This window comes from Pseudonaja textilis, chromosome 8, assembly GCF_049901715.1.
Source record: "Pseudonaja textilis isolate UNSWEBS1 chromosome 8, rPseTex1.2, whole genome shotgun sequence".
Taxonomy (NCBI): Eukaryota; Metazoa; Chordata; class Lepidosauria; order Squamata; family Elapidae; genus Pseudonaja; species Pseudonaja textilis.
Window position 1 is genome coordinate 20,901,397 of NC_141997.1, and position 13,593 is coordinate 20,914,989.

The 13,593-nt window shown below is 36.3% G+C and overlaps 1 protein-coding gene across 1 annotated transcript; it reads left to right on the plus strand.

Moving 5' to 3' along the window:
- Window positions 1-2,906: 2,906 nt before the first annotated feature.
- LOC113440786 (acetylserotonin O-methyltransferase-like) lies at window positions 2,907-13,370 on the plus strand. Its single transcript, XM_026707408.1, has 8 exons — window positions 2,907-2,978; window positions 4,218-4,392; window positions 5,148-5,277; window positions 6,256-6,324; window positions 6,759-6,877; window positions 9,885-10,025; window positions 10,159-10,281; window positions 13,162-13,370. The coding sequence occupies exons 1-8, from the start codon at window positions 2,907-2,909 to the stop codon at window positions 13,368-13,370; spliced, it is 1,038 nt and encodes a 345-aa protein (XP_026563193.1).
- Window positions 13,371-13,593: the final 223 nt, after the last annotated feature.

The following is a 13,593-nucleotide window of genomic DNA, read 5'->3' on the forward strand; positions in this document are numbered from 1 at the left end:
TGGCAGGTTGATTAAGCAACTCCTATAAACATACCTGTGCTCTGCTGATATATACCCTTTCTCTTATTTCTTTTGCCTAAAACTGAGGCTTATCCTGAGTACCTCAGGAAACTATCACTCGAAAGACTGACTCGGAATCTGCTCAGCTTTTGTGTGGGTAAGACTTCAACCATTAAACTCAGCATTTCCTGTTTGAAAAGCATGGACTATAGTATCTGTAAGAGGCTATTAATCTCAGATTTTTCAATCCAGTTTTTAATGTTTTCTCCATTACAGAATTACAACAGCTTTGCTGAGATCTTTAGAGAAATCTATAGTATCTACCAGTGGTGGGATTCAAAATTTTTTACTACCGGTTCTGTGGGTGTGGCTTGGTGGGCATGGTAGGGGAAGGTTAGTGCAAAATCCCCATTCCCTCACCACCCCACTAACCTACTTTCCAGCTCCACTCTCCTGTGCAGGGCAACCAAAGAAGACCCAGCAGATCAGCTGGAACTCAGGAGGCAGAGAATAGATGGGGGGTGGGGCCAGTCAGAGGTGGTATTTGCCGGTTCTCCGAACTACTCAAAATGTCCATTTCTGGTTTTCCAGAACTGGCCAGAACCTGCTGAATAATACCTCTGGTATCTACAAATTAGACTGTGTAATAGTCAAGAAAAAGGAGATTGAAAAAAGCAGATAGCAAATAAGATCATTCTCTTCTACTAGAATTTGCCCATTTAACTAAATTAATATTTAATCTGAAAAATAAATCTGATTTTTTAAAATATCCAAAATATTTTTAAATGTTTGTATAGTATATGCATATAATAATTATTGCAATAACAGTATTTTAAGTTTATTTGAATATATTAAGTATTGGGTTCCATATCTTATAAATCCTTTTTTCAAGCTTAACTTTCTATTTTTAAATATTTGTTCTGAAACAGGTGCTTAGTTTCATGCCCTTCTCAACATCCCCCCATTTTAATAACCTAAACGTTATCATATTCTAATTCTTTGAAATTCCCTTTGCATTTTTTTCTTAAAGAAATGTACTTTTTTACTAATGTCAGAAGAATAATTTGGAGTTCCAGGTCGAGCCAGGATTATGTAAGAGTAAATAAAAATGAGGTCCAGACAGTTGTGAGAAATGGAGAAATATTTATTCCCAAAAAGCAAAGGTTTGCTTTGAGGACGGCTGCCAACAAATGGGATATAGCAACATACTTTTATAGGGGAGCTTGTCCTGGATATGGAAATGCCAATGTGCTGAGGGTGACACTTGAAGGGCGTGAGTGTAGGTATGTCATCTATAATATTTATTCTTGTGAACATGCAGCTCTGCTGCAAGACCGAATTTAATTAACTCTATTTGAGTTTGCAGACCTTCTCTTTGATATGTGGCTTAGATCTGGTAACTTATTTAGGAGTTTGAGGAAGTTTGAGTGCAATATTTTTTCTCTTTTGCTACTTTTACTCGGTTAACTTAGTTTCACCTTACTGTAAATTCTAGTGAATTTGCTGATTCTCAGTCCATTGTGGATTCTGTTAATGTTTTAAGGAAAGATGGAAACCGTACAAAGAATAAAATATATATTTAATACCATATAAAACTTCTTACACTATATATTTTTCCAATTTCCATATTCTAAAATTTGTTGCACTTAGCTGTACACATATAGATATTAGCATTTAATAATTCTCCGAAATTCGCTTCCCATGTCTTTCTTAGAAAAATGTATTCCTTTTACAATGTCCACAATTTCCATGTTCTAAAAGATGTTGCTCCTCAGTTATACATACACATTTAATTTCTACATATTTTCCTGTGACAAAACGTCAGTTCTTCTCTTTCTGCCTTTTCTCATCATTTCCCATTTTCTCCACTAATTTAAAGCAGTAGTAGGATTCAATTTTTTTTACTACCGGTTCTGTGGCCGTGGCTTGGTGGGCATGGTACGGGAAGGATACTGCAAACTCTCCCATCAGAGGTGCTATTTGCTGGTTCTCCGAACTACTCAAAATTTCCACTACTGGTTCTCCAGAACTGGTCAGAACCTGCTAGTTTAAAGGGAAATTATCTGAACAGTTTTGACCCTATTTTTTTCCAAGTCAGATATGGAGAACCAGGTGACAGGCACCCTGAAGGGAGGAACAAAAACAAAACAAAACAAAAAAGCCCTACCTACAGGGTCCTCAAGAGAAACAAGGTCTGGCAGACATTATGAAGTTAATGAATGGAGGGCATTCAAGATGACAAGCAGTAGTTTAACTTGAACATATATTTTAAAAAAGGGTTAAGTTGCTTGGCTGGAAATGAAGCTGACTTAACAAATCCCTTTTTGGTTTTCCCTTTCTTTCATTGTATTTGCTTTGTTTGTGGGGATGGCTTCGTATTCTTTCTGGATTGTGGTTATTGCTTGCCATTCATTTTGAAAACTTTCATTTTAGAAAGGCTACTCCAGGGGTGTGATTCAACCAGTTCAGTGAGCGCATGCACGCAAAAGTTTTCCTACTGACCTGCAATCCTGCAATCTCTCTGTGTCTTCCACAGCTGACGTGCAGCAATCCGCTGCGCCACGCAAAGCATCTGAGCTTGAAAAGCAGGAAATAAAGTTCAGAATAGAGCTGGGGTGGATGGGAGGGCCCATCAGCTGATTATCGGAGTGAACTGGTTCACTCACAGATGATCCTCGGAGCTACTAGTTTGGCCAAACTGGGCAGCTAAATTTATTCAGGAGCCTTTGCTGAAGGACTCTTGAAAACCTTCTAAGTCTGGTAGTTGTTCTCTCTTTAATAATGCTTTCCATACTTTATTCCTATACATCTTATGGACACTTATATTTTGCCATTTTTACACTCAGGAATATCAAGTATTTTGGCTGAAGAAAGGTCCTTTTGTTCAACAAGAGAAGCCAGGAACAATGAGTTCACTAGAAGAAACTGAAAATATTCAAACATTCTTTAGCTACCATCATTCATTTATAACTTTCAAGGTAAGGTGGGTTAATACTTCCTAATATGAACATTCAATTTTGAAACTACAAAAGATCTCCCATTTCTCAGCTTCTTAATGGTTTAAAAACAATAGTTTATGTTGAAATTTGCTATAGAATTTAGTGGCTGTACACCCTTCTTCATGTTTTTGACTCCATCTTAGAACAAAATCTATATAGGTCCTATATCTAATCCTTGAGATTTCATTTATTTGCTAAATTTTGAATACTAAATGTGGGGTCTCAACAGTGTTTAAAGGCAGCTTCAACATTTCTTCTTGTATTGATTTAATTACTAAAACATTAATTTTTCTTTTTTTAACTTAGCAAATTGTGCCAGTAAGAAAGATGCAGAATCAATATTTTTTTCTGCCATAAATCTTTGCTTCTCCAATGGTTTGTTCCCGTATTATGTGTATTATCTTGATTTTCTTTAACTACAGTAAGATTAGATCACATATTCTTTTCTTCAGTTCCCCCCCCCTCCCCCCGATATCCACCAATAATAGCATAGAGTACATATAAAAAACCTGGAGTTTGTACCATAGTGTTATGATGAGGTATCTGTTTTTCTGTTCCCTTCTTCTCCAACAAGGATGTTGATCTTTCGATTACCTTCCCTTCCAGTGATTGAACACACCACCAGCCATAGTCCAGCAGCCTTCAAGACTGAAAGTTTCTTCTAAGAATTGGGGCCCAAGATAAATAAATCTGGTTGCTCAGATTGTGCAGAGGATCTGCTATTTCAGTCCCTCCCCTCCTCTCATTATCTCTCTTATTATCTCTCTCTCTCTCTCTCTCTCTCTCATTCTCTCTCTCTTTCTCATCCTCTCATCCGCTTTCTCTCATTCTTTCTCTCTCCCATTCTTTCTCTCTCTCATTCTCTCCCTCTCCCTCCCTCTCTCTCTCTGTGTGCACGTGTATGTATAGATTTTGTCTGAAACTCCACTAATAAATTGAACAAAGCACAGACTGAAGAAGAAAAGAATATTAGTTGTTTTGTTATTTTTATTATTATATTAATTATTTTATTAGTTATTACTACACCCTCATTCAAAAAGGATGTGGCTACACAAACAAATGATTATCTACACATACCCTTGTGCTCCCACAGTTGGTGGGCTGATTAACATCTGTAGCCCTGCTTGATTCCTTCTTTAGTAAATCATACAAATAGATTCTGGGATTGTTGGGTGTGAACTGAGAGGAATGCAATGGCTGCTTTCCCTTTCTTTCTAGGTCATTTCAACTGCCTGTGAGCTAGGTGTCTTCGATCTGCTGAGAGAGTCGTGGGAGCTGCTGTCTTCCACAACTATTGCTGAACGCTTAAGCGCCAGCCCCATTGGGATGCAGAGGCTGCTAGAGGCCTGTGTGGGGTTAAAGCTCCTGACACTGGAGTGGAAGGATGGCAAAGGTAATCCTGTGACAAGCAGGAAGCAATTGGAATGAGCAACAATTATTCCATAACAGTGGGCAATAAGTGGCTGTACCTGGAGCCTGACAGATCCAAGAGTTTGTAGAAGGAGGGCTTCCAGAAATCACAGGCCAGAAAGCTGGTATAAATGTGTAGTAACTGGATTTGTGTGTGTATTTTTATGTATTGATCACTTTATCACTCCCTTTGAGATTTTGTCCAGTCTGCTTCACAGACCTTTTTGGTCTTCCCAATGTTTTAAATTCACTCTAGGAAAGCCATATAAACCAGAACAGTAAAACATTGGCATTTTGAGTTGGTGTCTTTTGTTATTTCAAAAACAAAACAAAACCAACTTTGTTTCCAAACCACGAGCATTACTGTTGTATATGGAACCGAACTGATTTTTAAAATGAAATTATATTGAAATCCTAAATCAGATGAAATTTGGGGGAAAACAGCCATTGCACTTGGGCAAGTGACAGGTCCTTGCAGATTGTGTGGCAAGGTTTTCAGAAGAGGTTTGTCATTGCTTCCTTCCTAGGGCTGAGAGAAAATGACCAGACCAAAGAGCTGGCTTCATGTCTAATGTGCGACAGAACTTATTGTCTCCAAGACATTTAGCATCATGCCTTAACCACTACATCAAACTGGATCTCATATTACTATGATATGCTTGAGATAAATACGGCATAATTTGTTTTTAAAGAAGTAGACTAAGACACTATAGTGAATTGAAAATTATTATTTTTTAGATCTTTATGGAAACACAGATTTTACCAATCTCTACCTGGTCAAATCAAGTCCAACATCTCAGTATCATTCCATCATATTCTATTCTGACGTTGTGTATCCATCAATGCAATATTTGCCTGATGCTGTGAGGTAAGCAGATCCAGCAGGGGACTAGTAAACTAGGATAAATAAAGATAGAGTATGAAAAATCATCTTAATACCAGAGTTATTAGATCCTTGTCCACAAGAAACTAAGGAAATTTCACATTCTGGATGTTGAATATAAGATTAGCACACTTATCTCCTTAATTGTAATGGCACTGGATTATCATCACTGAATTTTCCTGTTCAGATCAAAGGATATTCTTTCATATTTTCCTTCTTTTAGAAAAATCAAGGACCATGTTCTGCCTTTCTGGGTTGTTTGAGTCTCTCTCTCCTCCCACTTCAAAACATGGCATTTACACTATTATTGTAAGGTTCTATAGAGGCACATCCATTATTATTTCCCCACAGCTTTAATCAGTTAATTAGCATCTCATTTAATTGGTATTAAAACATTCAATAGCAGCGTTGACAGAATCAGGTTGATCACGAATAATCTTATAAAAATTATGATGATATGTATCTGATTACTCCTTGGGTTGGAGACTCTCACAAATCTTGGATCTATGGAGAACAGTTACCCAAACAGTGAGAAAAAAAATAAAAAAATCTCAGAAGAAACATGTTGTTCCATAACAATTTGTTTCTTATTTCTACATAAAAATGTGTTTTCTATTGCCAAGAAAACTATGAACATCTTCATATGTCCTGAACTTGACTTAAGGATTGGAATTCTCTAAATCATATATGCCAAAATGAAAATACAACAGCAGTAAGTTACAGACAGCCATTATATTGTTCCTCAGAATTTCCTCTCCAACATTAGAAAAGTTTTACACAAGAGAAACTGGAACAAAAACCCAAACTCTAATAATAAAAGAAAGAAAAGCAAACATTTAGAGTTATGTCATGAAGTTGTTTCATTAAGAAGATATGTTTCAGGATTCAGGATCTACTTTGATGCAGAAGAAAATGCCAGGATGATTGTCTTATTCCTTTCTAACTTTTTAAAAACTCTTTTAGGAAAGGAAAAAACCAGATTCCATCAATATATGGCTTTCCTTCAAACCACATTTTTGAGGCCATTTACAGGTAACATTATAATTTTAGAGAATGATAGAGTAATTGCTTTGTGGGCAACTAATCAATATGATTTATCTTCACACTGTTGTAATTATCTCTATCATATGATCCTGACTCATCACCATATTCAACTTCTCTTTTATGGCACTGGAATATTGTTGTGGCACATCTAATTGACCAGGTGTTTCTGTTTATGTACAAAGCACAGGTCTGCAGTTAGAGTACCTATATCAGTCTGTTTTGTTTCAGGAACATTATAATATTGTCCACTGAAATGGCAGGACTGTTTCATGTATCACATGAGGACTTTTCCAAATCCTGATCAGCATCATTTAAGTGATGCTGTAAAAAGAATTCCTTTAATTCAAACATAGATTCGTAAAAATGATAACAACGATAGCATTTTATAAAGTTATATTGAGAGGTGTTTATTTTAATTCTAGATCAAAGGAAGAGTTACAAAACTTCTCGAATTTCATGAATGAGCTCTGGCCTGTGGTAGGAAGAGAAGTGCTTTCTGCCTTTGACCTGTCCCAGTTTCCACTCATTTGCGATCTGGGTGGTAAGTACAGACAGTGCTTTGCCATCTTCTTCACATGGCGGGCCAATGGGCTGGATCTTAGCTTCTCTAATAAATCTTGTCATCTGCATTTGCAAAAGAAGAAATGATTTAGGAGTTAAAAAAAAAACATTTTGGGATGTCTATAGCAGACTTTGAGAAATATTCCTGTTTTAAAGATGATTAACTTTGACCTGATAAAATATTACAGTCAATGGAGAAACTGGCAGAGGCTGTTTGAAAAGGAGAGACAGAATCCCTGTTCCTGTAAATCCTGTCAAGTTCTTAATTTTCCTAGAGGGTCTAATAAATCTTTATATTTGATCATTTTCATTATATCCAAATTGTTGGGATGTACCATTGCCTCCATTGTTGAAAGCCAAATCGGAATTTTTAAATAGTGTTTTTTGCATATTTTTTTCCAGTTGGTTAATAATGAATCTCTAATAAGGTGTCTATGAAAGTACGACTATTTAGTTTTCCCCACTTCCCATAGAAATGCATGCCACCCTCTCTGAAGATCGTGCCCTTCTAAAGCTAAAGTTCTTTTATTGAGTAAATTTACCCATTCTTTTATCCATAATAAGATGGCTGCTGAATAATATAATTCCCAATTTGGGAGTGCTACCCCCCTCTACTTTTTGTGTCTTGTAAGGCCTTAATATCGATCCTAGCTTTTTTCTCTTGCCAAATAAATTTAAGTGTTAACCTATTTATATCTTCAAAAAAAATTTTTGGTAATTTAATTGGAATTGTCTGGAATAAATAAAGAAATTTTGGTAGAATGTTCATTTTGATCGTGGCAATCCTGCCCAATAGGGAAAGCTGCAGCTTATTCCAGGATTCTAGGTCTTTCTTAGTTTGTTGTAGTAGTTTATCGTAATTATTCTCTTTAAGCGATTTACATTGTGGTGTTAACCATATGCCTAAGTATTTGACCTTTTTTGTTGCCTGTATCCCTATGATTTTTTCTAATTCTTTCCTCTGATTTTCTGTTAGCTTTTTGGTCATTAGTTTTGTCTTATTTCTGTTAATCTTTAATCCTGCTACTGAACCAAATTGTTCTAATTCTTTTATTAAGTTATGTCCTTTTTCCATGGGTTCCTCTAAGAAGAAAACCATGTCGTCTGTGAACGCCTGTAGTTTAAATTCCTCTGCTTTAACCCTTACTCCTTTGATTTCAGAATTTTGTCTTATCCGTGTTAACAGTGATTCTAAAGCAAATATAAATAGGAGGGGTGAGAGAAGACAACCCTGTCTGATGGCCTTTTCAATGTTTATTGGGCCTGTTTGTTCACCATTAATTAATATGTTAGCCTGTTGGGTGTTATAAATTGTTGTGATAATGTTCTCGAATTTGGTGCCCAGACTCATGTTATAGATTTTTTGGATTAAAAAGTGCCAATGTAGATTATCAAAATAGACCAGTGGTTATACATACAAATCCATAGCAGATACAAACAAGATATTAAAGAGTTTGGAATCTATAGCAAATTACAATATTTAGACAAAATCCTATTAGGATCAAATAAAAAGAATATTTCTAAATTTTATAAATACTTACTGGAGGTAGAATTAGAGCAAGAGATAGTGAAAGGGAACATGATAGCGTGGAACAGGAATATTGGAAGAAGCATTACATTAACAGAATGGGAAAAGATTTGGAATAGAAACATCAAGATTACCAAATCGGCGGCGTACAAAGAAAATATATATAAAATGTTATATAGATGGCACTTACCCGCTTCGAGGCTGGCGAAGATGAACCCTAATATGAGCTCAAGGTGTTGGAAATGTAAAAGCACTGAAAGAACTTTTTTCCACACGTGGTGGTCTTGTAAAGCTACCCAAAAATTTTGGCAAAAAAACAGAAAATGGTTGGAGGAGATAACTAAAGAACAAATAGACTATAAACCAGAGTTCTTCCTGTTAGGGATCTTTGACAGATATCTATCCAAAAAGACAAAGTATGTAATAATCCATATTTTAACTGCGGCTAGATTAGCGTTTGCTCAATGTTGGAAATCACCTCATACACCTACAGAGCAAATGGTTATTCAGAAAATATGTGAGTGTGCTGAAATGGATAAACTAACTATAGCTCTGAAAAACAAAGAGTCCTCAACATTCTACAACCACTGGGATTCTTGGTATAATTGGCTTATACAGAGACAAATTGTGTAAATGATACAGAGTAACTTAAACATAACGGAAAAGAGAAGTAGATCGGATAGGATGGAGAGAAATGATCCTTACAGACTGTCACAAAAAGATATTGTTTGTTTTTAAATGTACTTTTTTACTCTATTCCCCCTCTCCCACCCTTCCCCCTTCTCCCTCTATATTCTTTCTTTCCCCCCCAACCGGTCCCTATCTGGTTTGTTAGGCTGGGTGTTTTCTTTCTTTCCTTTTTGTCATTATTTCTATTCTGTAAATGTACTGTTGATACGTTTTTAAACTGTAAATTCAATAAAATTTATTTTAAAAAAAGAAAAGGAGAGACAGTTCTGAAAAGAAAACAGTCATCTCCTTCTCCCTTTTTCCAGTGCTGACCAAAGATGGAAAGGAACTGAAATCAGAGAATAGCAGGTTGATGAGTAAACTGAATTTGCCTGGGAACATTTGTAGGATGCAAGAGATCATGACTGAAGATGATGTGGGATTTGGTGCCCTTTGAGATGATGTTCACTTTTTGTCTGTTCAATTTTCATCAAATGCCAATGGTTTTGGACATTCTGAATATTCAGTGCATCCAGCCTAAGGATTTTTTATATGGAAGTTGAGAACCAATTGACTCAATCTCTGTTCTTTTTCCCTATTAGTATTTGTTTTCCATGATATGAAGCATAGTAAATTTGAAAGTTTGTCTCATTTTTTTAATTATTAGGTTCCAATTAATCTGAAGTGCAGCTGTAGAGAAATAATAGGCAGGTAGCTTCATGGAAAAAAGCTGGACATGTACAAAATTTTGTTCTGCAGTTACTTAATTACATTTTGTTCTGTCTTTAAGGAAACACTGGTGGCTTAGCTAAGGAATTGACTTCACTCTACCCAAAATCTACTGTGACCATTTTTGACCTCCCTGAAGTAGTGGAAGCCTCCAAGAACCATTGTTTGCCTTCAGAAGAGTCCCGGATCACTTTCCATGCAGGTAAAAGATGCAATGTTAGCTGTGGGTTAAACTCATGTCTTGTGAGTACAAGAAACTTTCAGAGGCAGACTGGATTCTGCAGTTTTGAAAGGTTTTGGAAGACATGGTGCTAAATGAGAGTTTAATTTTATAGGTGATTTTTTTAAAGATCCCTTTCCTGAAGCAGACCTGTACATTGTGGCCAGGATTCTGCATGACTGGTCGGATGAGAGATGTTCGTATCTGCTACATAAAGTGTACCAGGCCTGCAAACCTGGTAGGTGTTCTTTAATCATATAAACTTAAATCTGCTAAGGAACTGGCAAAGTTCATACTTGGCTCAAGTTTTGAGCTTCTCTAAATATAGTGTCATTAAAAATTTACCATCCAGTTTTCCTAGGCCTTTAACTGCCATCTTAGAAAACTTATTCAGCTTCACAGTATTAAAAAATGTGGTTCCAAAGTGATTCTTCCAACTATGTCTACTTCAATACCCAAAGAGGCTGTGTTGTACAGATCAGATTCATTCATATTTTGGTGGCTGTGTTACAAAGCAATAAGGCCTCTCACTGTATCCCTGTGACTCTTTACTACTTTTGGGGCTCTATTGGCTAGATATATGTTAGCAAAAAATCCAGAAGGGCTAATTCCAGATGTACAAGATCAAGCCTTAATAACAAATACATACAAAGCCAATATTGAGAAGACAGGAACAGATAGCAAATTCCACCTCCGCAAAGAAGGTGAAGAAACAGTGAACCACCTGGTTAACTGCTGCAAGAAGATTGTACAGACTGACTACAAACAACAGCAGGACAAAGTAGTGCATTTGAAGATATGCAAGGAATGCCAATTTGCCTGCAAGTGTCTATGGAGATTTTCAGTCATCCAGGTCATGGTTGTCCCAAAGGTGGTTTTTTCAAGAGGTAACTGGACTTTCTGCTTTTTCTTTGAAGATGTTTCACTTCTCATCCAAGAAGCTTCATCAGCTCTGACTGGATGGTGGGAAATGGAAGGATTTATACTCTTTGCAGACAGCTGGGCATTTGCATTCTTTTAGTGGGTTGTTAAGGTCACCTGGAGCTTTATCTGTGTCATCAGGGTCAACTGAGTGGTGCAAATTGATGTGGAGCCTTCTTGGAACTGCTGAAAGGACTATGTTTTAGGTTGGAGATAGATCCATATCCCTCCCCCTCTGTTGAATTTTGAAATAGATAGCCTCTTTAACCCCTCTTTCAAACCAGCAATCCTCTCTGTCCAAAATTGGACTTCGTTGTCTTCAAAAGAGTGGGCTGTGTCTTTTAAATGCAGGTGGACTGCTGAATCTAGTCCTGATGTGTTTGTTCTCCTATGTTGTGCCATGTGTTTATGAAGTGGTTGTTTTGTTTCCCCAATGCACAGATCTACACATGGCTCACTGCATTATACTGCATATACCACATTGCTCAATTTCTATCTAGGTGTGTTATCCTTGGGGTGGACAAGCTTTTGCCTTAGTGTAATCTTGAGTTTGAAGTGTGTACATATGTTATGTTGGCTGAAGTTCCTCCTGAGCTTTTCTGATATTTGTAATCTTCCCAGCTGACTTCTGACAAATAAAGTCAATAGGGGAAGTCAGATTTTTTTTCATGACAGTATGATTCATTTAACAACTGCAGTGATACACTTAACAACTCTGGAAATAAACGGGACAAAATTCACTTAACAGTTGTGGTCAAAAAATAAAAAATAAAAAAGACATTGACAAAATCACCATCAGTCAATTGCAAAAGGAAACTTTCCTATGATGTATATACTTTTAGTGCCATCAAATAACAACATATCAAATAACAATATCTGCCTATTCCAGGTGCTTAGTGTATAATAGGTGCATAAATGCCAGATCTAGTCTCTAACATCTGCTGACTGTGCAGCCAACAATCACAAAACAATTGGATATTACAAGTTAAAATTTTGATTTGTAAAAAATAGATCCAAAGAGTGAGAAAATTGTTAATGACAATATTAAAAGATAGAAACACCATCAAAACCATCAATACTGGCCCATACACTGCTGGAATTTTAACTGGACATAAGCTGAACTGAACAATTTGGACTGGAACACAATAAAACTGTCTTAGAATCCCATAATAATAATCCCATAATAATATTGATAAATTATACCTGCCCACAGAAATGAAAGCAGAAGTTTGCTTCAAGTCAAACAAATGGTCAAAGAAAAGTACAGTAGAACCTCTGGTCATGACCATAATTCATTCCATAACCTTGGTCACAATCTGATTTTATCATGATCTGAACCTAATTTGGGAAATTTGGCACATACAAAAAAAATGGTGTGAAAGAGGAAATCGGCTGCGAAAAAAAAATTGTGAATTTTTTGGTCAGAACCCAATTTGGTCATAGTCCAAAGCATTCATGATCAGAGGTTCTACTGTATGCATTGGCTGATTATGTACAAGACAGCCAATAATAAGTATTGATGCAAGTTAAAAATTAGACTTAGTTGAATGTGCAGGAAACAAACATGAATATTGATATTATATTATATTATTATAATATAATATATCGGGGAATGATTGTTCAGCAGTTAAAGAGGCTGAGGTTGTTACCTGGAAAGCTGACAGCCAGAGTTTGAGACCTGAGTGCCATGTGATGGGGTGAATTTTTGTTACTTGCTCCACGTTCAAAAGCATGCAAATGCAAGTAGATAAACAGGTACTACTTCAGTGGGAATGTAAGAGTGTTCTATGCAGCTCAGCATACAGTCATGCTGACCACATGATTTGGGAAGTTTCTTCACTCATTGACTACTTGGCTAAGAAACAGAGATGACCAGCACCCCCTAGAGTTGGTCATAATTGGACAGGGGAAACCTTTACCTTTATAATATAATGTAATGAAACACAAAAATAATTTTGGCAAAGAAAAGCTTTACACAATCAATATCTAGAAAAGACTGAGGAGAAAGCCTTGGTGAATACTCGGAATATCTGTAAATTGACAAAATATGCAAGAACAACAACAATAAACTGGTCTACATTGGCAAGAATAAATTTAACATACTTGAAAGAAGGATTCACAACATAAAATTTGGGTATTTTCAAAACATGTAATGTTCATTGCACTTTTGAAATAATTACTATATATTTTGAAACAGGTGGTGGTGTCTTAATTGTGGAAATGCTTCTTGATGAAGATAGAAGAGCGCCTTTAGCAGCCCACATCTATTCCTTGTTAATGTTGCTCTATCAAGAAGGAAAAGAACGGTCAACAACTGAGTTTAATGTACTTCTCCGGAAAGCTGGTTTCCAAGAAATTGAGTTTAAAAAAGGAAACCCCTTTCATATAATTCTAGGAAGAAAATAATGTTGCCCCGATTCCTTCCCGTTGAATGTTTAAGAGGAAATTGCAATAATCAAAATCTTCTTTTGTTAATTACAGGTATATTCTATTCTTTCCATGTCCACAGATTACATAGCTGATCCTTTTCTTATCACGATATGATTTCACCATAACTAGGGATCCCCAACAATGGCTACAAAAATCCTGAGAACCAATTCTGGGCAATAAAGAGACATGAAACTCTTAT

Coding starts and splice junctions, on each gene's coding strand:
- LOC113440786 (XM_026707408.1), top strand. CDS start 2,907: ATGAGTTCACTAGAAGAAACTGAAAATATTCAAACATTCTTTAGCTAC. Junction 2,979..4,217: donor ATTCATTTATAACTTTCAAG/GTAAGGTGGGTT, acceptor CTTTCTTTCTAG/GTCATTTCAACTGCCTGTGA. Junction 4,393..5,147: donor GGAGTGGAAGGATGGCAAAG/GTAATCCTGTGA, acceptor ATTATTTTTTAG/ATCTTTATGGAAACACAGAT.